This window comes from Acomys minous (genome assembly GCF_964271855.1).
Source record: "Acomys minous genome assembly, chromosome: 10".
In the NCBI taxonomy this organism is placed as follows: domain Eukaryota; kingdom Metazoa; phylum Chordata; class Mammalia; order Rodentia; family Muridae; genus Acomys; species Acomys minous.
This window is the reverse complement of record NC_140491.1, coordinates 66,382,690-66,402,696: the sequence shown is the minus strand read 5'-3', so window position 1 is coordinate 66,402,696 and position 20,007 is coordinate 66,382,690. Positions and strand designations below refer to the sequence as shown.

Below are 20,007 nucleotides of genomic sequence, written 5' to 3'. Positions count from 1 at the left end.
GGCCGGTTATTCCTCCAATCCTGACCCTATCTAATCAGTTCTTCAGATAATCTCAGGAGCCCGCCGGACCTCTCGCCCCAAGGCGGGGTTCCCAGCTGATCCACGTGTTTCCAAGCGCCGCCCGCCTGTCCCTTAGACACCCCGAAGAACCCCATCCGACCTGATCAGTGCGGTAGCTCCCGGGCCGGGACAGAACTCACCCGCTTCTTCTGGGCTTGAGGGCGTCCGGAAAACCTCCTGGGAGGCCAGTCGGGGAGAGAACTGTAGTCGGTAGCCATGGTTCAGTCGCAGAACCGCGGTCCGAGCCGGGAGCACGAGCAGCACGTGGAGAGTGAAGTTCTTCGCAGCTGTTGCCGGGCCGCCGCCGCCCCTTCCGGGTCCGGGAGCCGCGGTAGCGCGCGCACCGGCCGGAGCCAAGAGGCCCCGAACGTCTCAGAAACCGGAAGAGGCCGCGCGCCGCCCGCCCAGCGGGATCTCCCTCAGCCACCACCACACTGGTCTTCTAAGCATCTCAGTCACCCACGGGAGGCTCACTCCCCCGCGGGTTGTTAGTCGGGTGACTAACATCTGGTGACTAAGAAAGAGGCTCTCCGAAGCTCCCACCGTCTCCGCTCTGCTGCAGGCGCGCCGCGGGTCAGCCCTCCCGGAGCGCACTTTCCAGACAGGCAGTTCCACGGCCACCTAGCAGGATGGCGTTGCCTAGCAACGGCGGGGTCCTTTCTGGCTCGGTGGCGCTCTGGGCCTGAGGGGCGCTTACGGCCGCGGAGGGCGCTGGGGGTAGCGGCCAGGGACGGTGGCGAGCGCTTGGTGCGCCCGGGGAACCTGATCTCTGCGCCCCGAGGAAGATGAGCGAGGCAGAGCAGGCCCTGGTAGGGCCCAAGGCCGACGAGCCCTCGCCGTCCGCAGAGGAGGAGGGCGAAGGGGGCGGGAAGGAACCGGCGGCCGACGCGGCCCCCGGGCCCAGCGCCGCGTTCCGCCTCATGGTGACACGGCGGGAGCCTGCCGTGAAGCTGCAATATGCGGTGAGCGGGTTGGAGCCGCTAGCCTGGTCTGAGGACCACCGCGTGTCTGTGTCCACGGCCCGCAGCATCGCCGTGCTGGAGCTTATCTGCGATGTGCACAACCCAGGCCAGGACCTGGTGATCCACCGCACCTCGGTGCCCGCACCTCTCAACAGCTGCCTCCTCAAGGTAAGTCACCTCCGCGGCTCAACCTCGGGCTCAGCGTCTGCGGTTCTCCCGCGGACGCGTCACCGATCCCAGGGAAACCTGTCCCGCACCTCACTCTAGGATTCCCTGCGCATCAAACTCATTGCAACGAAGGGACCAGCATCGCCACAGCTTTTTAAAAAGCCTTGCAAGCTGTTCCGCTGTTACCACGCACTTTCCCTCACCAATACAAGCCCCCGCGACCCCGAGCCGGGTTCTGCCATCCAGTCCTTCTTTCCTGGCGGGGCAGTTGGCGCCGATTGCGCGGGTGCTTTCTGAGCTCTTGTGACTCCACCCCCAGTTGACCCAACCCCCCCCCCCCCCCGACCTGTCTCCACCGTTGCTCCCATTGTCTGGGGCCAACTCCCTGAGGCCCTGGGCTGGCTTTGTTTTTATACAGTATTGCATGCGTCCTTCCCTCGCGCCACTTTTGCTTTGAGAGGGAAAAACTGGTCTATTTCGTTGTCTTACCTGTTTGACGATTTCATTGTGAATGGCCCTTGTGTCTCCTTGGGTAGACAGGTAAATAACGGTTTATACTCTAAATCGTTGGAAGTGAGGCGACAAGTAAAACCTCGGAGAACATCCAGTGCTTAGACTTCCGTGGCCTCTGTAAATTTAATACCTTCAACTTCATATAACCCAAGTTGGCCCGAGAGCTTTATAGAGTTTCTAAAGTTTTATTGTATTAATATAACATTTAAAGTAATGACTGGTGTTTTTCCTTTCCGTGGCCTAGAAATGTAAAAGCTCGCTTTTATTTTATTTATAGTTCTGTATGTATATGCAGGACGTAATCTGTTAAAGTGTGAATGAGTGAATAGGTGCCCGGTGAGGTTCTGAGCTAAATCAGAGTAGACACAGGCTCTGCCCTCGAGGAATTTACATTCTTGGGCAGGCCATGAACAAATGATGTAGTCTTGTAGCAAAGAGTGATATATATATATATCTCAGTATGTTAATTTACTTACTTTTTATTTTTTGTTTTTCGAGACAGAGTTTCTCTGTAGTTGTGGCTGTCTGGACTCACTTTGTAGACCAGGCTGGCCTGGAACTCACAGAGATCTACCCGCCTCTGCCTCCTGAATACTGGGATTAAAGGCGTGCGCCACCACACCCAGCTAGTATGCTTATTTGAAAGTAAAGATTTCGATACTCTTCTAGACAACCATTCCAAATATAGGCCATTAATCAGGCTACCGTTTGAGTAGCCCTTGCTTTTTAGCACACTTGATTCAAATTTCAGTGTTGAAGTGGATAATACACCTTTCATCTTTCCTTTTTCTTCTTTCTTCTTCTCCTCCCACCCCCCTTTCTTTTTCTCTTAATAGCATCTTGACCTTGGTATTGCTACCTGGGATTACAGGCTTACAGATTGAATTAAGTAGTTAGTCAACTTGACTGACTGAACCATTTAAGATCTGAGTGAAATGATTCAAATACAAACAAATTAGGTGGGTGCTGGCAGTGCTGTTTAAGTGGTACACATAGGAGGGAAACTGAAGAAAGGTGCTCTAACAGCTGCATCCTCTGCTGAAAAAGAACTTACTATTTCAGTAGATACTCCAGTGCCCATCAGCTAGAGAAAGTCAGTGTCTCTATGTCTAACGTTGAATGTTTAACTGAGACAGTTTAACGAAAGCATAGCAAGGGGCGGCACTTAGTCAAGGAAGGCCACTGAATCCGTGGCAGTCCTAAGAAATGGTAGCATTTGGTTTATCAGGAAACTCCCAAGTCCATCCAAGGTGGCAAGTGAGGCATCCAGCTCCTGCACACAGATCCCGAGTTACTGTGTGTAACTGTCGCCTGAATATTGCTAGAGCACCTGGAGCTGAAATATTTCTTCTAGAGTTAGAGAAAATGACACTAGTTTAGGGACTGGGCTGGTTAGTCCAGGAAGTGAGTGCTGCTTCAGTTTCATGAGAATAGAATGAGCTAATATAGTTCAAGAGTGTGAGACTGCCTGGGCTAGAGTAAGCAAATGACTGCTGGCCTGAGAATAAAGAGACTGGGCTAGCCCAGATAGACCTAGCTATAAAACATAAATAGGAAAACCTACCTTGTTTAAGATTGGGTTTTTTTGTTTGTTTGTTTTTTGGGTTTTTTTGTTTGTTTGTTTGTTTTTTTCCGAGATAGGGTTTCTCTGTGTAGCCTTGGCTGTCCTGGACTCACTTTTTAGACTAGGCTGGCCTCGAACTCACAGCCTGCCTCTGCCTCCCGAGTGCTGGGATTAAAGGCGTGCGCCACCACACCCAGCACCTTGTTTAAGTTTTATGGAGAATTATGTTTAATACATACACAAAACATCAAGCCGGTATGGTAGTGCACACCTTTAATCCCAGCACTCAGGGAGGCAGAAGCAGGTGGATCTCTGAGTTCCAGGCCAGCCTGGTCTATAAAGTGAATCAAGATAGCCAGAGAAACCCTGTCTTTAAAAAAAAACAAAAACAAAAAACCCAAAGAACATCACATAGCATATAGCGGTACCACTTAGTGTCTGGCACTGAATGCATGTTAGTGCATAAGATAAGAGTAGAATTCAGCTCTCCAAGCATGACGGGAAAGTCTAATGTTGGAAGTGTGGATTTGAAGGTGACACTAAGATTCTGATAAACTGACATTTTGCTACATTTGACATTTGCCACAGTTTAAATAGTAGCAGAAATCTCTATATAGCCCTCTAATTGATAAGGAGTTTGCACTAGAGGTCTTTATTGATGCAGTGGTATGACTATAAAGAGATCAGTCAGTTCTGTGCCCTACATGTACTGATAGTCCCTAAAGATTCAAATGCAGTCAACGTTGTCCCACTAGCTATGGCTTCAACTCAAATAGCAGATAATGTGTAGCCTAGGAAAAGATTTTAGTATGTAACGCAGGTAAAGCTCTAAACACTGAAGCTTTTTTGAAGTGGTTGGTCTGTGAGTCTGTTAAATCACAGCGCAAACATTGTTTGTCAGCTGTCTGTAAGTTACTATCTTGATAGTGAAATAAGGCAAATACATATATACAGGCAAGCATTCATACATATGAAAAATACATCCTAAAAACAGAATGTCTCGGTTTTTTCCCACTAGACTGATAGAATTCCAAATCCTCATGCTGCTTATGACCTAGTTGTATTGTGCATCGTTACAGGAGTGGTATCTGTATCTGTTACATGAAATGACTATTGCCTGTGTTTGGAAATCACGCATTCTGTGTTTTCAAGTAGCTACCTGCTACTTGAAGATTCCGATGAGGCTTTCTGATCAGCTTTCATGTGGGGCTGGTCGGTTTGAACCTCAGGAGTTATGCGATTGAGTGATGGGCTCTATCAGCCTTTGGAAACTGGACTTTCAGGAGGTTAGGTATTAGAAATCACTACACAAAACCACTGGGGTTCCCCTGCTGGTCAAGATCAGTGCTGTCCTCCATCTCTAGATGCCATACAGTTGGGATGTTTTAGCTACCTTTCTTATTGCAGGGCTTTCAGGCCCCACTTAGGGTTTAATAATAAAGACCCTGAGACATCTGTGTAGTATAAGGCCTGTTTGCTGGGGGCATCCTCAGCTAGCTCATCTAACATAGCCTGGCTTCCCTGCCCCTCCCGCTCTCTGCCTGTCCTCTCTTCTCTTCCACACCAGCACTTACCACTCAAAAGCCACACTTATACTCAAAAAAAGCTATTAGCATAGTGGGAGAGATTCCTCCCCATAGGCAGCCTGCCTTTCTTTTTGGGTAGGTAAGCAACAAGCATTTAAGAATCTTGCCAGCCTGGAGGAGCAATTAGCAATTGAGAATACAGGGAAAGGCACTTTCGCACCTTCAGGCTGGAGAGATGGCTCAGGTTAAGAGCACTGCCTGTTCTTTTAAAGGTCCTGAGTTCAATTCCCAGCAACCACATGATGGCTCACAACCATATACAACAAAATCTGATGCCCTTTTCTGGCCTGCAGGTGTTACATGCAGGCAGAACACTGTATACAGGAACATACCTTCATAGCCAGTTGATACCGTATGTGCTAGGGTGGGTTGCCTTAACAAGTTCTGTTACAGAAGGCTCTACTTTTTTGGTGGGGGGAGGGGACGGTAGTTTCAAGACAGGGTTTCTCTATGTTATCTTGGCAGTCTTGGACTCACTTTGTAGACCAGGCTGACCTCGAACCCACAGCGATCCGCCTCCCTCTGCCTCCCAAGTGCTGGGATTAAAGGTGTGCTCCACCACACCTGGCAAAGGTTAAAAAGATTAAAAAGAAGGTTACCTAGCTCTGGTTAACCATGTCTCTACAATGCCTCCCTGGACAAGGCATTTTAGTACTTCTAGGAGGAATGGTGAGTAATACTAAGCATTTCCAAAACCTAGCTGTCCATAGACCTCATTTTAGGAAGACGTTAGGATAGTGTTCTCTAATGGCTTTTAGAAGAGTTGGCTTGTGAGCTCTAGGAATCTGCTCCCTCCACCTCACTTCCCAAGACTGCAGGCACATACTGTACCCAGCTCTTTCCATGAGCTCTGGGCTTGAGTTCAGTTCCTTGTGCTTGCAGGGCAAACTCTTTACTCACTGAGCCATCTCCCCAGCTCCATTGCTATCTCACATAGCATTCACTGCTGATACCTTGAGGAATTTTGTTATTAATTAGGCTTGACAGCTATGTGCACTTAACATTTGCAAGATCTTTTAAAACTGACATCTGCGATGGTTCAGACTTTGCTAGGATGTAGGCACTGGTTCTTAGTGAGTATTTTCCAAGTTTTGCCTGTGTTTTAGAGCATAACTTTATCACTTGGGAACTTAGCCTCAAGTCACTTAAATAATCCATATACTAAGAGGACTTGGACTCCCCTTAATCATGTCATACCCTTTCCATTTCTTAAAAAGATTGGCACTAAAATCAAAATGGAAAGAGTCTATGTTTTTACTTTGTTTTCTTTGGCTTTTTGAGGTAAAATCTAGCCATATATCCCCAACTGGCCTGGAACTCGCTGGGGTGATACTCCAGGTCCAGTGTCCCAAATGGTATGATTACAGATATGTGCCACCATGCCTTTATCCATTTCTCTAAAAACAGTAGATGCAGTTATTCCTACCTTCAGTATAGTCGAAATATCTTCAGATTGACCTATACTTTTTGGGCTTTAGCCTTCCTGGCTTTAATTTTAGTCATTTATAGCTTCCTCTGTCTTTACTTTAAACTCTTTTTACAGAGCTTTCATCATTTGGCTGAGCATGTGATGCATGTTGCAGACCCAGACAAGGCAGTGATGAAGCAAAGCTAGACTGATCTGAGAAGGGCCTCGTGAGGTTAGACCTGGTAGGACAGACAGGAAGGAGCAGTTCAGGCAAGGGAGCCAGGAGGAGCAGTGGGTGGACGAGAGACGTCTCATGGGAGCCGGCTTACTTGTAGCAAGAGTAGCCAAGGCAATGTGTGTGATTTGCTAAAGACGTTGCAGGTGGAAAGGCCTGGAGCTGGCCAGGAAGGAGGTTTAGCAGGTGCAAAGCACAAGCTGGATGACTGGTGCAGTCCCCGGAACACACATGAAAATGCCCAAGGAGATGGGTTCCATCTGTAATCCCAACACCCAAAGTAAGATGGAAGAATCATGAGGAAGCTGACCAGCCACCTAACCTGCCGTACACAAGCAGGGCAGAAACGAGAGAGACGTTGCCTCCATGGGGTGAGGGTGTAACTCAGTGGCAGAACACTCACTTAGCATACATGAGGCCTTTGGTATGATCTTCAGGATGTGTCACAGAGCTGTCATAAAAATCCTGATATCCAATTGTAGCAAAAATGAATACAGTGTTTCCTTAACATTTAAAACTTTCTGTTCCCTCACTCTGTGGATCAGTGTCTGTTCCTTAGGCCAGTTCTAAAAAGAATATAAACAAGCCATGAACTTATTCTAAGTCTTTAAAAAAAAGCAAAAAACATTTCTTTGAGTAAATGCACATTTAATCTTTAAACATATTTGATTTAAAAAGATTTTTTTTAAATCATTGTTTGTTTTGTTTGGAGATAGAGTTGTTTTACCTAGCTTCAGCTGGCTGATATGACCTTCCAGCCTTAGCTTCCAGTGTGCTTGGTGTGCATCACCACACCTGGTATTTGATCTTTTAAATGTACATAATGCCAACATTAACAGAATCAGTATGTGTAGTAAATAGTATGTATAATATAAAATTATTTTGTGTGTTAATGTAAATCAGTTAACTATGGGTGAATGTTTATCTGCTAGCTTCTGTCTCTTATTTTCAGGTTGGCTCAAAAACAGAAGTTGCTGAGTGCAAGGAAAAGTTTGCTTCCTCTAAAGATCCTACCATCAGCCAGACTTTCATGTTGGACAGGATGTTCAACCCTGATGGGAAGGCATTGCCCCCAATGCGGGGCTTCAAGTACACTACCTGGTCTCCCATGGGCTGTGATGCAAATGGCAGGTGCCTCTTGGCAGCACTGACCATGGACAATCGCCTGACTGTGCAGGTGAACCTCAACAGACTGCAGTGGGTTCAGCTGGTTGACCTGACTGAGATTTATGGAGAACGTCTTTATGAGACCAGTTATAGACTCTCTAAAACCGAGGCTCCTGAAGGAAATCTTGGGGATTTTGCTGAGTTTCAGAGGAGGCACAGCATGCAGACTCCGGTCAGAATGGAGTGGTCAGGGATCTGCACCACTCAGCAAGTCAAGCACAACAACGAGTGCCGGGATGTGAGCAGTGTGCTCTTGGCTGTCCTCTTTGAGAATGGGAACATAGCCGTGTGGCAGTTTCAGCTGCCGTTTGTGGGGAAGGAGTCCATCTCTTCGTGCAACACCATTGAGTCAGGAATCAGCTCCCCCAGTGTTTTGTTTTGGTGGGAATATGAGCACAATAATCGAAAAATGAGTGGCCTTATTGTGGGCAGTGCTTTCGGACCTGTAAAAATTCTCCCTGTCAATCTCAAAGCAGTCAAAGGCTACTTTACTTTAAGACAGCCTGTTGTCTTGTGGAAAGAAATGGACCAGTTGCCTGTGCATAGCATCAAATGTGTGCCACTTTATCATCCTTACCAGAAGTGTAGCTGTAGCTTGGTGGTAGCTGCACGAGGCTCCTATGTGTTCTGGTGTCTTCTTCTGATCTCCAAGGCAGGCCTGAATGTGCACAATTCCCATGTCACAGGCCTCCACTCGCTGCCCATCGTCTCCATCACTGCAGACAAGCAGAATGGAACGGTGTACACCTGCTCTAGTGATGGGAAGGTGAGGCAGCTGATCCCCATTTTCACAGATGTTGCATTAAAGTTTGAGCACCAGCTGATTAAACTCTCAGATATATTTGGCTCGGTGAGGACTCATGGCATTGCAGTGAGCCCCTGTGGTGCTTATCTGGCCATCATCACCACGGAGGGCATGATCAATGGCCTCCATCCTGTGAACAAGAACTACCAGGTCCAGTTCGTTACTCTCAAGTCCTTTGAAGAGGCAGCTGCTCAGCTCCTGGAGTCTTCTGTTCAGAACCTCTTTAAGCAGGTGGACTTGATCGACCTAGTCCGCTGGAAAATTTTAAAAGATAAACATATCCCTCAGTTTTTACATGAAGCTTTGGAAAAAAAGATTGAAAGCAGTGGGGTTACCTATTTTTGGCGTTTTAAGCTTTTCCTCCTAAGGATTTTGTATCAGTCAATGCAGAAATCCCCTTCAGAGGCCTTATGGAAACCCACCCATGAGGATTCAAAAATCTTACTGGTTGACTCACCTGGGATGGGCGACGGTGAGGATGAGCAGCAAGAAGAAGGTACTTCCAAGCAAGGTACTAAGGCTGGCCTGCAGGACAGGAGCAGAGACGGTGACACAGAGGAGGCCCCTGAGGACTCAGCCACTGCCATAGGAGACAGCGGAGGCCGTGAACCCATAGAGGAAAAGCTCCTTGAGATCCAAGGGAAGATTGAGGCTGTGGAGATGCACCTGACCAGGGAGCACATGAAGAGGGTCCTCGGAGAAGTGTACCTGCACACCTGGATCACGGAGAACACCAGCATACCCACCAGGGGCCTCTGCAACTTCCTGATGTCTCACGAAGATTATGATGACAGAACAGCACAGGTAGGTGTCTGTCAAACTGCTCGTCCTGTGAACCCTCTGCTCTTCTCACTAGGTAGAAGGATCTTGGGTTGACTTTCCCATTGGAATTATTGAGGTAACTGATTGGCGTGAGGTATGAAAGAATAGATGGGAACTATGGATTGATGCTGAGGACACACTTTCTTCCATTCATGTGCCTTTGACTGATGCACAGGGTTTGCCAGGCTGTGGATGAGCTAAGGAGGCTGCAGTGATGGGCAGTCGCCCATCTGTGCTCTCTTCCTCGTGTCATACAAAGGTTTACTGTGGTGCATGTTTTCTATTTGAAAGGCTTGAGTCTGGGCATTGTTAAGTCCAGTTTATTTTCTTAAGCTGGGCTGTCCTGTTTATTTTGCTACTGGAACAATGTCTGTAGTGTATTCCACAGGCTTCAAGGTCCCCCAGAGACCAGGATGGCCACAAGAGTAAGGAATGTGGTAGGATGTGCTCCTCAGTAAGGTTCCTGATGGCAGCTCTCATCCTGGGGGCTCTGAAGATTCTTGCAGAAAAGAAACTGTTAGCTAGCTTCCCAGGCTTTCTCAGGGCTTGGTTAGAGCTGCTGAATCCTACAGAGTTCTTACCAAGGAGCAGGCTGTGCACGGAAAGGTTAAAGCACAAGTCTGTTCCCTCACTCTGGAGATTGGTGCTCACTGCCTACAGGCTCACTGAAAAGGAGAAGTCCAGATAGTTTTGTCCCTGCCATGTCATTCTCAGTGTATTTGTCTGCCCTTGAAACTGCTGCCCACAGGACAGTTACAGTGGCATTGGTCATGGATGTCACTTTTCTTCTTTAAAAATAAATGTTTAAATCTTGTTTCTTGTGTTCTAAATTGTCTGGAAGAGTATTGTTTTTCACTGTCAAGGCACTGTTTAGAATTAGTATAAATAATTTGTGATACACTAACAAAAGCATTTATGGAAAGTAATGGGGTTCTTACCTTTAAGATTCTTGTTTAGGATGCTGTGTGCTTGCAGACCCATGTGGTTTGGGCTAAGTCAATATGAAAATGGGAGGACTGAATCCTACTTTGCGGTAGCATCTCAGTTCTGAGTAAAAGAATGACTTTTGTGTCCTTTGAGCCCAGTCTGATCAACTAACCAAGTCCAAGAGAAACCTCCGTCTAAAAGAAAAAGGGCTTGGCAGTGGTGGCTTATGCCTTTAATCTCAGTATTTGGGAGGCAGAGCTAGAGGCACACGGATTGCTGTGAGTTCAAGGCCAGCCTGATCTACAGAGTGAGTCCAGGACAGCCAAGGCTACACAGGTGTTAATTTTACTGCAGTTTTAGATGTTCCATGACTACTGAGTGTGTGATATACATTTCTTAATCTGTTTTTCATTCCTAACTGCCCCACTTTTCCCTCTCCTAGTTCCTGCCCATGACTTGTTAATAGTTAATGCCACAGACCTATTGTGTACTTCGTTTTGTCTCATAAGCTGTTTGTGTTTTATACATAAAAAAGATAAAGCATTTATTTTTATTTTTGGTTTTTTGGAGACTGGGTTTCTCTGTGTAACCTTGACTGCCCTGGACTCGCTTTGTAGACCAGGCTGCCCTTGAACTCACAGTGATCCGTCTGCCCCTGCCTCCCAAGTGCTGGGATTAAAGGTGTGCACCACCATCGCCCAGCAAGATTAAGCATTTTTATCCTCCTCCTTGAGAAAGATTAGTCAGACTAGAGAGATGGCTCAGAGGTTAAGAGCACTGATTGTTTTTCCAGAGGTCCCGAGTTCAATTCCCAGCAACCACATGATAGCTCACAACCATCTATAATGTGATCTGATGCCCTCTTCTGGCCTGCAGGCATGCTTGCAGGCAGAACACTGTATACATGATAATAAATATTTTTTAAATGCATGAGTCAAATTAAACAGTTGGCTTTTGTGATAGAGGCCACAAAGAATAAAGAGGAACAGCTCTTCCTCATATAGAACTTAGGCCCAATTCTGCTCCACTCTAGAACACTGGCCATCTTCACTGCTGTACACTGTTGGGATGCTAGGCATATCTGGACAAGAGGAGGACGGGTGTTTGTTCTGCATGTGAAGGACTATAAGTTAGAATTCAAAAGCCCAAAAAGTAAGACCAAGAGGTAATTTAAATCTGTAAATTAATCTGGGTATGGTGGCACATGTCTCTGTTCCCAGCACTCAGGAGGCAGAGACAGGATCTCTAACCTGGTCTACAGAATGAGTTCCAGGGCAGCCGAGGCTACCTAGTAGGATTCCAGCTAAAAAGAAAAGAAAATACAAAAATTTGCAATTATATACTGAAGAGTTGAAATGGCGGGTTCAAATTAGCAGTTAAGATAGATACCCTTTGAGATTTGATGGAGTAAATTAGCCTGAAGTTCAAAATCTTGTAAACTGCCAGAAGAGGAAAAGCATAAATACATTCTAACTGAGGAGGGAGGGGACTGGGAGGAAAGGAGGGGGGGCTACAATCAGGATGTAAAGTGAATGAATAAATAAATAAATTAAAAAGAAATACATTCAAACGCAGGAAGGACTCGAGTTAGTAGTAAAAGAAGGGGCTTGAGAGTTGGTATAGCCCTTGCCTCTAAAGCAGTGAGTGTGTGTGGGTGCGCACACATGCGTGCCAACAAATAATAAAATAGATGTGTGTTTTTCAAACATTTTTCTTTAAAGAATGTAATCTTAAGCCAGGTCTGGAAGCACAGACGTGTAATCTAATCCAGCTACTCCAGAGGCTGAGGTAGGAGTATAGCAAGTTCAAGACTGCTTACTGCGACCCTGACATAGAATTAAAATTAAAAGAGACAGGTGTGGAGCTCAGTGGTAGTGCTTGCCTAGAATATGCAAGGCCCCACATTCAGTCCCAGGACCATCGACACACACACACGCACACACACACACACACACACTTATTTCCCGTAGTAAGGCTGAGAGAAGCACCTAACCCCCCCCCCCCCCTTGCTGGGTCACTCAGCAGGTTATCTCAGGTGCAGGTGCTACCAGACCATCCTCGTTGAGCCATCAGAAGGAAAAGTAATTTTTTAAAATCCTGATTGTCTTTTTACTGTCTATGACAAAAGACTAATAAACATTACAGGCTAGAGAAATGGACCAGCAGTTAAAAACACCTACTGTTCTTCTAGAGGACCCAGGTTGTTCCCAGCACCCACTTGGCGATTCACAGCCACTGTAGCTCCAGCTTCAAGGGATCCTCTGTGGGCACCCGCATACAAGTGGCACACACAAACAAAATCTTGAAAATAAATTGTTTTTAAAGACGAAACATCTATATATATATATATATATTTTTTTTTTTTTTTTTTTTTTTTTTTTGCCTAGGGAAATTATGATTTTTTTCCTTACTAGAACTATAACTACTTCTAAAGCAACTAAAACACAGCAAGAAAAGAGGGCTTGGTTTTCAGAGGTCTCTCCGTGGAGGTTAAGAATTCACCCTAGAGGTCGAGGATCTACTTATTTTACTTTGCTGCTGATACTGGTGAAGGTGCAGATTTTGACCTCTCTGGACAGCAGCTTAGCCTTTAGAAACACACTGCTTGTGTGCTGGCAAATCCTGTACTCACTGTATATAGCCTTTGCTCTCAGAACCCATGTTCACCCCTCACTCTGCCACCCGTGGTGTCTTACCAGGTCTTGATTGGACATATCTCCAAGAAGATGAACAAGCAGACCTTCCCTGAGCGCTGCAGTCTGTGTAAGGAGGTCTTACCATTCACAGATCGCAAGCAAGCTGTGTGTTCCAACGGACACATCTGGCTCCGGTAAGCCCCCACAGCTGCTTGCCCTCATGTCTCAGTTTTGTGTAGTGCAGAGCAACATCAAGGGCTGATGTGCTTGGTGGATAGAACTGTCTGGCTTGCTTGGCTTGCCGTCACCTTGCAAGGTTTGGGTCTTAAGAGTCATGCTTGTGTACTCCTTTTTTTGGTTAAGTTTCATAAGAAAAGGAGAGAAGTATCTTAACAGGCACGGGAGAAGAGATGAGAGGGCATCGGAGAGAGTGATCAGAGTACATTATATGCATGTGTGAAGTTGTCAGCAAAAACAAAGGGGTTGCGTAATAAAGAAACTTTGCTACCTCTTCCTGTCCTGTTAGTCTGCCCACAGGGGTGAACTTGGTGGGCCCTCAATTTTGCTGTCGCCCCCTCCATGAGATAACTTCATCACCAATATACCGTGCTTCCTACCTTTCCTCCAGCCCCATCTCCTCACTGCCTAGCCTTAGGTCTGTCCTTTGGTCATTACCATTCCTGAAGTGTTCTCTTGTTGCTTGTACACAGAGATGCCTGTATCTGCTTCAATCCAGACTTGCAAGTTAACTTCCTGCCTGTCTGGCATTCTTATTTAAGTGTTGCCTTAGCACTTCATATGGAATCCAGCCCCACATCATTTCTGCCTCTACAGCCCTGGCCCAGATACCATCATTGTCCATGTTCATGATAGTAGCTATCTTCCTCCTGGGCCCACTGCTTCCATCCTCGTCCCCTCCATCTGTTCTCTGTGGCTGTAGTCACAGTGCTCAGTCTCTGTCAGCTCTTGTTAGGTCAGTCCTCAGTACTCTCCACTAGGGATACGGGTCCCTGATAGAGTATACTTCCTAGAATTTGCAAGGCACAATCCTGCAAAACCAACAGAAGCTCTCCAGGAGTTGACCTTTTCTCTTTTCTTTTCTTTTCTTTCTTTCTTTCTTTTTTTTTTCTTTTCCTTTCTTTCTTTCCCGCCTCCCTTGGTTTTTTGAGACAGGGTCTCTCTGTGTAGTCTTGACTATCCTGGACTCCGTTTTGTAGACCAGGCTTTGAACTCAGAGCAGTCTACCTGCCTCTGCCTCCTCAAGTGCTGGGATTAAAGGCATCCTCTTCACAGCCTGTTCGTGCCTCTCCAAGCCTTCATCCTTGCTCTGAGCTCAGCCCCCGCATTTCTCCATCCAGGACAACTACCCCCATCTAGTGCTCAGTATTCCTCTGCTTAGCTATTTTTCCTCCTTATAACCACATTCTATTCTTTCTTTCCTTTTGGGGGGGGAGGGTGAGTTTGAGACAGGGTTTCTCTTTGTAGCCCTGGCTGTCCTGGACTAGCCCTGTAGACCAGACCTGGCTGGACTCGAATTCACAGAGATCTGCCTGCCTCTTCCTCCCTAGTTCTGGGATTATAGGCATGTGCCACCATGCCTGGCTCTTTTTTTCTTTTTTCTTTTCTTTTTTTTTTTTTTCTTTTTTCTTTTTTTCTTTTTTCTTTTTTTTTTTTTTTCGAGACAGGGTTTCTCTGTGTAGCCTTGACTGTCCTGAACTCACTTTGTAGACCAGGCTGGCCTTGAGCAATCCGCCTGCCTCTGCCTCCCGAGTGCCGGGATTAAAGGTGTGCGCCACCACGCCCGGCCCATCTTTCTTTCTTTTTTAAAGATAGGGTTTCACTGCAGCTGAAGCTGGCCTTGAACTCACAGAGATCTATCTGCCTGTGTGCTTCCTGAGTGCTGTCATCAAAGGTGTGCACCACCACACAAGGCTCTTTTACACCTTTGCCTAGTTACCCTTCCTTTGGACTAGGCAGTTCTGTGAGCAGAGACTAAAGCAGAAATGTTAGATTTATTTAACTGAAGCAGGACTGTGCTACATACAGCATTTACTCATTCATTTTCTATCTTATTTTGTATGTGTGTTTTGTTGCCAGATCTCACTATATTGTTAGGCTTGCCTGAAATGATCCTCCTGCCTCAACCTCCCAGGCATGTGCTACCATGCCCAACCAGGATTCCATTCTCTGTTTTTTTGGGGGGGCGGAGGGGAGTGTTGAGACAGGGTTTCCCTGTATAGCCTTGGCTATCGTAGAACTTACTCTGTAGACCAGGCTGGCCTCGAACTCAGAGAGCTGCCTGCCTCTGTCTCCCGAGTGCTGGGATTAAAGGCATGTGCGACCATCACACAACCAGGACTCCATTTTTATGGAGGTGGAGCTGGAGCTTTCAATCATGAGAGTGCTCTATGATTCCTTCCTTTATTGGCACATTTGTTTTCTAGTTTGGTGTTCAGACTGTTTTCTCCTTGAAGGAAAAGAATAATTAGCAATCTAGTGCTGTGTAAATTTTAGGCTTGTAATCAAAGTAGCATCTGTTGAGCAGTCAGCTTGCCAGATAAATTAGGACAGATGCACATCTGTTAAGTGACCACATCCTCACAGTGGCCACGCACAGGGCAGCCCCATAGAGATTTCCATCTTATAGTAGACTTGTTTTGGAGGGTGGGGATAGTACTTGTCTGAATTCAGTGGGCCCAGAGCCCACACATGGTAATCACTGCCTGCCCATACCTCCCATAGTTGCAGGTTGTTTTACAGTAGTTGTTTTCTCTTTTTCTGATTAAGGTTAATCCCAAAATACATTGGTATCATTTCTCTCTGGTGAAGTCTTTTTCTGTATATCTAAGTCCCGAGGTCAGCTTCCCCTGACCTCCTATTTTCTACTTCTTAACTGAAAACTGCTGCCTCTTGAAATTCTTCCTCCAGAGCCCAGTTACGCTCTTTCCAGCTCTTGCCCTCCCTGCTCTCTTGCCTCTGGCTGCTGTTCAATAAATGTACATTGGGCAGAATTGAGTTGAACCTTATGGGCATTTATTAGTTTGCTAATTTCCTTTCTGCGCCATTAATTTCATCTAAAATACTTGAAGGGGAGGTGTGTGTGTTATGTGTGGTCTGTGTTGTTGAGGTTTCAGCTTTTGTGTGAGAATCCAGAAGAGAGCATCGAGTGTCCTCTCTCACACTCCACTTTATTCCTTTGACACTGAGTCTCTTTTTGGACTAAACCTCACACTTTTCTGCTAGGTTGGCAGGCAGCAAGCCCCAGTGGTTCTCCTCTCTCCCCCTGCTCTGTACTGGGCTACAGATGCACCTGGGAACACAACTGGCTCATCACACTAGTGCTGGGATCTGAACTCAGGTCCCTACGCTGACACAGCAAGCATTCTTACCATCAGAGCCATCTCTTTAGCCCATTACCTAAGGCTGTGGTTTTCAACCTTCCTAACGCTGTGACCCTATAATACAGTTCTTCATGTTGTGGGGATTCCCCCCACACACACACACAACCATAAAATTCTTTTCATTGCTACTTCATAATGTTGTGAATCATAATGTCAATATTTATGTTTTCCAGGGGTCTTAGGTGACCCCTGTGAAAGGATTGTTCAAAACCTTCCAGGACTCACAACTCACAAATGGAGAGCCACTGACCTAAGGATTCTTAAAGATGGTCTTTATACTGTCTTAAAAATTAATGAGAGTGGCTTTGCATATGATAGGTGAGTGTTGCTTACAATACTACGAATGCAGTTAGGGAGGACCAGGGTGAGCTCTTTCCCAGTGCTATTGGGACTTTCTGCAGAGAGGCTTTGTGTGTCTTCCGAGCATGGCATAGATTTAGCCACACAGAAGGAAGCATTGCCCTGATAACCATGGGTATGTGTCTCAGCACCCGCTGTTTCCCAGTGCTGATGGGCCCAGGGAGCCTGGTCTGACTGGACTCTGTTTTCTTTCAGGTGCTTTCTAACCTACCAGTCCTGCCAGAGCTTGATATACAGACGGTGTTTGCTCCACGACAGCATCGCCCGGCACCCTGCTCCAGAAGGTGGGTGCTGGCCTAGCCTTGAGGTGGGGGTGGAGTCAGAGTCTCCACCACTTGGCGTCCTGCTCTTGGTTCCGAGCGACTCACTCTGCTCTCTGCAGGTACTGCCAAGCCAGAACCAGTTAGCAAATGGACCCAGGAATGCACACTGCCAATTGTGTGTGCTGTGTGTCAGCTGAGGGTGGAATGGGGGCTGTTGTAGGTCCACTTCTGCAGCAGGGTCTTTAATCCAGTGTTAGGGCCTGGCTCAAGGGAGTGTTTAGGAGCTATATTTGGGTGATAGCTCTGGAAATGATGCTGTATGCAGAAACAGCACTGTTGCTGCACCTGAATTAGGAATGGCTCTTCTAGAAGCCACTAAGGTCTACTTTGCTTGGTCTGTGTACTCTTTAGCACATTGCTGTTTCTCAAAGCACAAGCTAGAAATAAGATCTCAGGTACGAGCAAGAGATCAGGCGTCCCATAATCACAAGAATGCCAGTTGTTGGTGTGAGCTTCACTAACCCTGTATTCCAACCAGCCGGGCCAGTGAGACGTGTGCAGAATCAAACATGGTCAGCAGAAAGCAAGAGTATTCTACTTAAAACTCAGTCTGAACTGATTTTTGCTAAATCTCTAGGTTTACTTGTTGGCAACATGGATTCTGTTTCTGTTCGTGGTTGACCTCAGTTCTCCCTCGGTCATCAGCGCCCTGTTGCTAGTTTAAATGATTTGGAAAGCTTTTAAGCAGCCACTACCAGTGAGACTTGGTGTACTGTTTAGACAGCGTCGGAGTTTCAAACCAAGACCCCTACCCTCAGCTCTGAGGATGGATCTGGACAGAACTGGAGCAGGGCAGAGATTTCACAGGCCAGCTGTAGGATGGTGGTCTGTTGTCACTACGTGTCTACTTTTCTGTGTGGTAGCATTTCTGAAAAGCTGCCATTCCCTATTTATGAAAGAATGTCATTCACAGTTTATGACCTGGGCATAACAGCACACACATGTAATCACAGCGCTGGGCAGACTAGGGCAGGAGGATGGAGAGACTGTTCAAGGATAGCCTGGACTTCATAGTGAGACCCTGCCTCAGAAACAAAAAGAACATGTGAATACACTGCTTGCCTACAGTCCTGATTAACTTGAACGTTGATGGCTTTTTTATTTCTTTTGGGGTTTGGTTGTTTTTTGAGACAGGGTCTCTTATGTAGTCCTGGCTGTCCTGGAACTTGCTATAAAGACCAGAGTGGGCCTCAAACCCATAGGCAGTCCTTTCTACCTCCTGAGTGCTAGGGTCAGAGGTGGGCGCCAGCACAGCCAGCACAGGTGCCTTTCTGGAGGACCACTCATTGCCTTGGCCTTCATCTCATCACAGACTCGGCTGTGGGAAGCATGCATTTATTACAGCTCAGCCTCCTTTAGAGTGTTAGAAGCTGAGTGTGAACGACGAGACTGCTTTGTGCAAGGACACATAGCTTGGGCCCTGCGCTCATGTTCCTCGCTAAGGTGCCGTCCTGCGTTGGTCTTTTCTGAGCCTGACACTTGGTCCTGCTGGCTTTCCTTGGCAGATCCCGACTGGATTAAGAGGTTGCTGCAGAGTCCTTGCCCTTTCTGTGATTCTCCTGTCTTCTGAGTTCAGTGAGGGGCGTGGAGGAGCGTGAACCTGCCTGTACAAAGTGCCCGGAGCCTGAGGAGCAGGTGTGCTGGAGGAAGCCTGGCGCTGCACAGTGAGACACTCTTCTAACTGGAAGGAGGGAGGTCGTCCAGGAGCTCACTTCACCAGCGCACACACTATCTTCAGGGACTGAAGGATATCCCCAAATGACTACATGCAGAGACTTCGAGTCATTTTGAGGTGATCATTAGCAACCCCTGCTCCTCACCCAATGAGGACCACTTATTTTTCAAGTGTCTTGCCTAAAGCAGTTTGAGCAGAAGCCTCTGCTTCTAGACACATCCTGGTCTCTTCTAGAGAATCTAAGGACCTTACTGTAAGGTAGGTTTTAGCCCTTGCTTTGGTCTGGGATGTCTGTGGCCCCAGAGGGCCGAAGTTGGTTGGTACGTGACACTCCATGTGCCAATACATCTTAAAGTGTACAAAGCTATGGCTGGTGTTTGCTCAGCAGACTCATTTGCCCATTGACTCGTTTTCATGCGTATGGAAGACATTTTCCTAAAACTATATTTTTGAAGCCAAGAATAAAATCAATCTTAATGTATCAAATGATCAGGTGACTATTACAAGTTAATAATTGTCATTTATTTTTATCTCTGTGTTATTAGACTTCCTGACTCAGCTCCTTAATATGGAAGAAGAGATTGAGTACCCCTTCCCTCATCACAGTCCCACTTCATACCCAACTGTGGTCTCCTAGATACGTGTACATAGAGGGAAAGGATTTTCTTCTTTTAGTATTAAATTGAAGCTTCAGTATTTTTAACATTGACTTATCCAGACATCTCAATGAGTATCTGGGGGGAAACTGGTCTAGAGAATTCTGGAGAAAGATGGATTTAGAGGGCCTTGAGCTCTGTGCTGCAAGCATGTGCAGCTCAAAGGAAAAACCTCGCGCGTTTCTGAATTCCTCGCCAAGGGTCAGTATATAGGGCCATGAGGGACCTTGGGAAAGTGGGAGTGAGAGTCTTATAGTGTGCCTCTTCCAGCTTGACCTTCCTGTGCTGTTTGGTGTGGGAGCTGAGGGAACGTGCAGTTGCAGCTGTGGGAGCTGTTTCAGGGTAGCCGTCAAATTGTTGCCCTGCATTTAGAGCAGAGACTCTACATAAGAGGCCTTACAGCTGCAGCCCTGTGGTGCCTCGGGCTCTCGGCCTGGGTTATTTGTTCCTGCTGTCTAGGTAGGAGTGGGCGGTGTCCTTGCTGAAGCCCTGATGTGTCTACCCCACACTTGAAGCTGTCTCTTCCTACTACCAGGTCTGCCCAGAGCTGTCATGAGCACCAGCAAAGTTTGTGGTCAGATGTCACACTGTCCTGTGTGTCCCTCTAGGCTCTAGCAAGTTTTTAAGAACATCTCTGTGGAAGCATACAGGCTGGACCTAGCCATAAGCTTAAATAGTTAATTGGATTGGGAAAGTTTTGTTTCCCTTGGTTTTGTTCTTTTTTTTTTTTTTTTTTTTT

General features: G+C 46.7%; 2 protein-coding genes across 4 annotated transcripts in view; one reads left to right on the top strand and one right to left on the bottom strand.

Moving 5' to 3' along the window:
* Window positions 1-636, bottom strand: part of DDX31 (DEAD-box helicase 31) — a 71,581-nt gene extending 70,945 nt beyond the window's left edge. For all 3 annotated transcript variants that reach the window (XM_084797846.1, XM_084797847.1, XM_084797848.1), the window contains exon 1: window positions 201-636. In XM_084797846.1, coding sequence (XP_084653972.1) covers window positions 201-278 — 78 coding nt within the window. In that variant the 5' untranslated portion in view covers window positions 279-636. The remainder of the gene's footprint in view (window positions 1-200) is intronic.
* Window positions 637-718: 82 nt separating this feature from the next.
* Window positions 719-19,098, top strand: GTF3C4 (general transcription factor IIIC subunit 4). The gene is made up of 5 exons (XM_084797845.1): window positions 719-1,190; window positions 7,449-9,272; window positions 12,917-13,047; window positions 16,810-16,898; window positions 18,443-19,098. The coding sequence occupies exons 1-5, from the start codon at window positions 846-848 to the stop codon at window positions 18,505-18,507; spliced, it is 2,454 nt and encodes an 817-aa protein (XP_084653971.1). The 5' UTR covers window positions 719-845; the 3' UTR covers window positions 18,508-19,098.
* Window positions 19,099-20,007: the final 909 nt, after the last annotated feature.

Bases quoted from the DNA above. Each gene is read 5' to 3' on its own strand.
- GTF3C4 (XM_084797845.1), top strand. From the start codon at position 846: ATGAGCGAGGCAGAGCAGGCCCTGGTAGGGCCCAAGGCCGACGAGCCC. The intron at 1,191-7,448 runs GTAAGTCACCTC...TCTTATTTTCAG, and splicing joins TCAACAGCTGCCTCCTCAAG to GTTGGCTCAAAAACAGAAGT. The intron at 9,273-12,916 runs GTAGGTGTCTGT...GTGTCTTACCAG, and splicing joins ATGATGACAGAACAGCACAG to GTCTTGATTGGACATATCTC.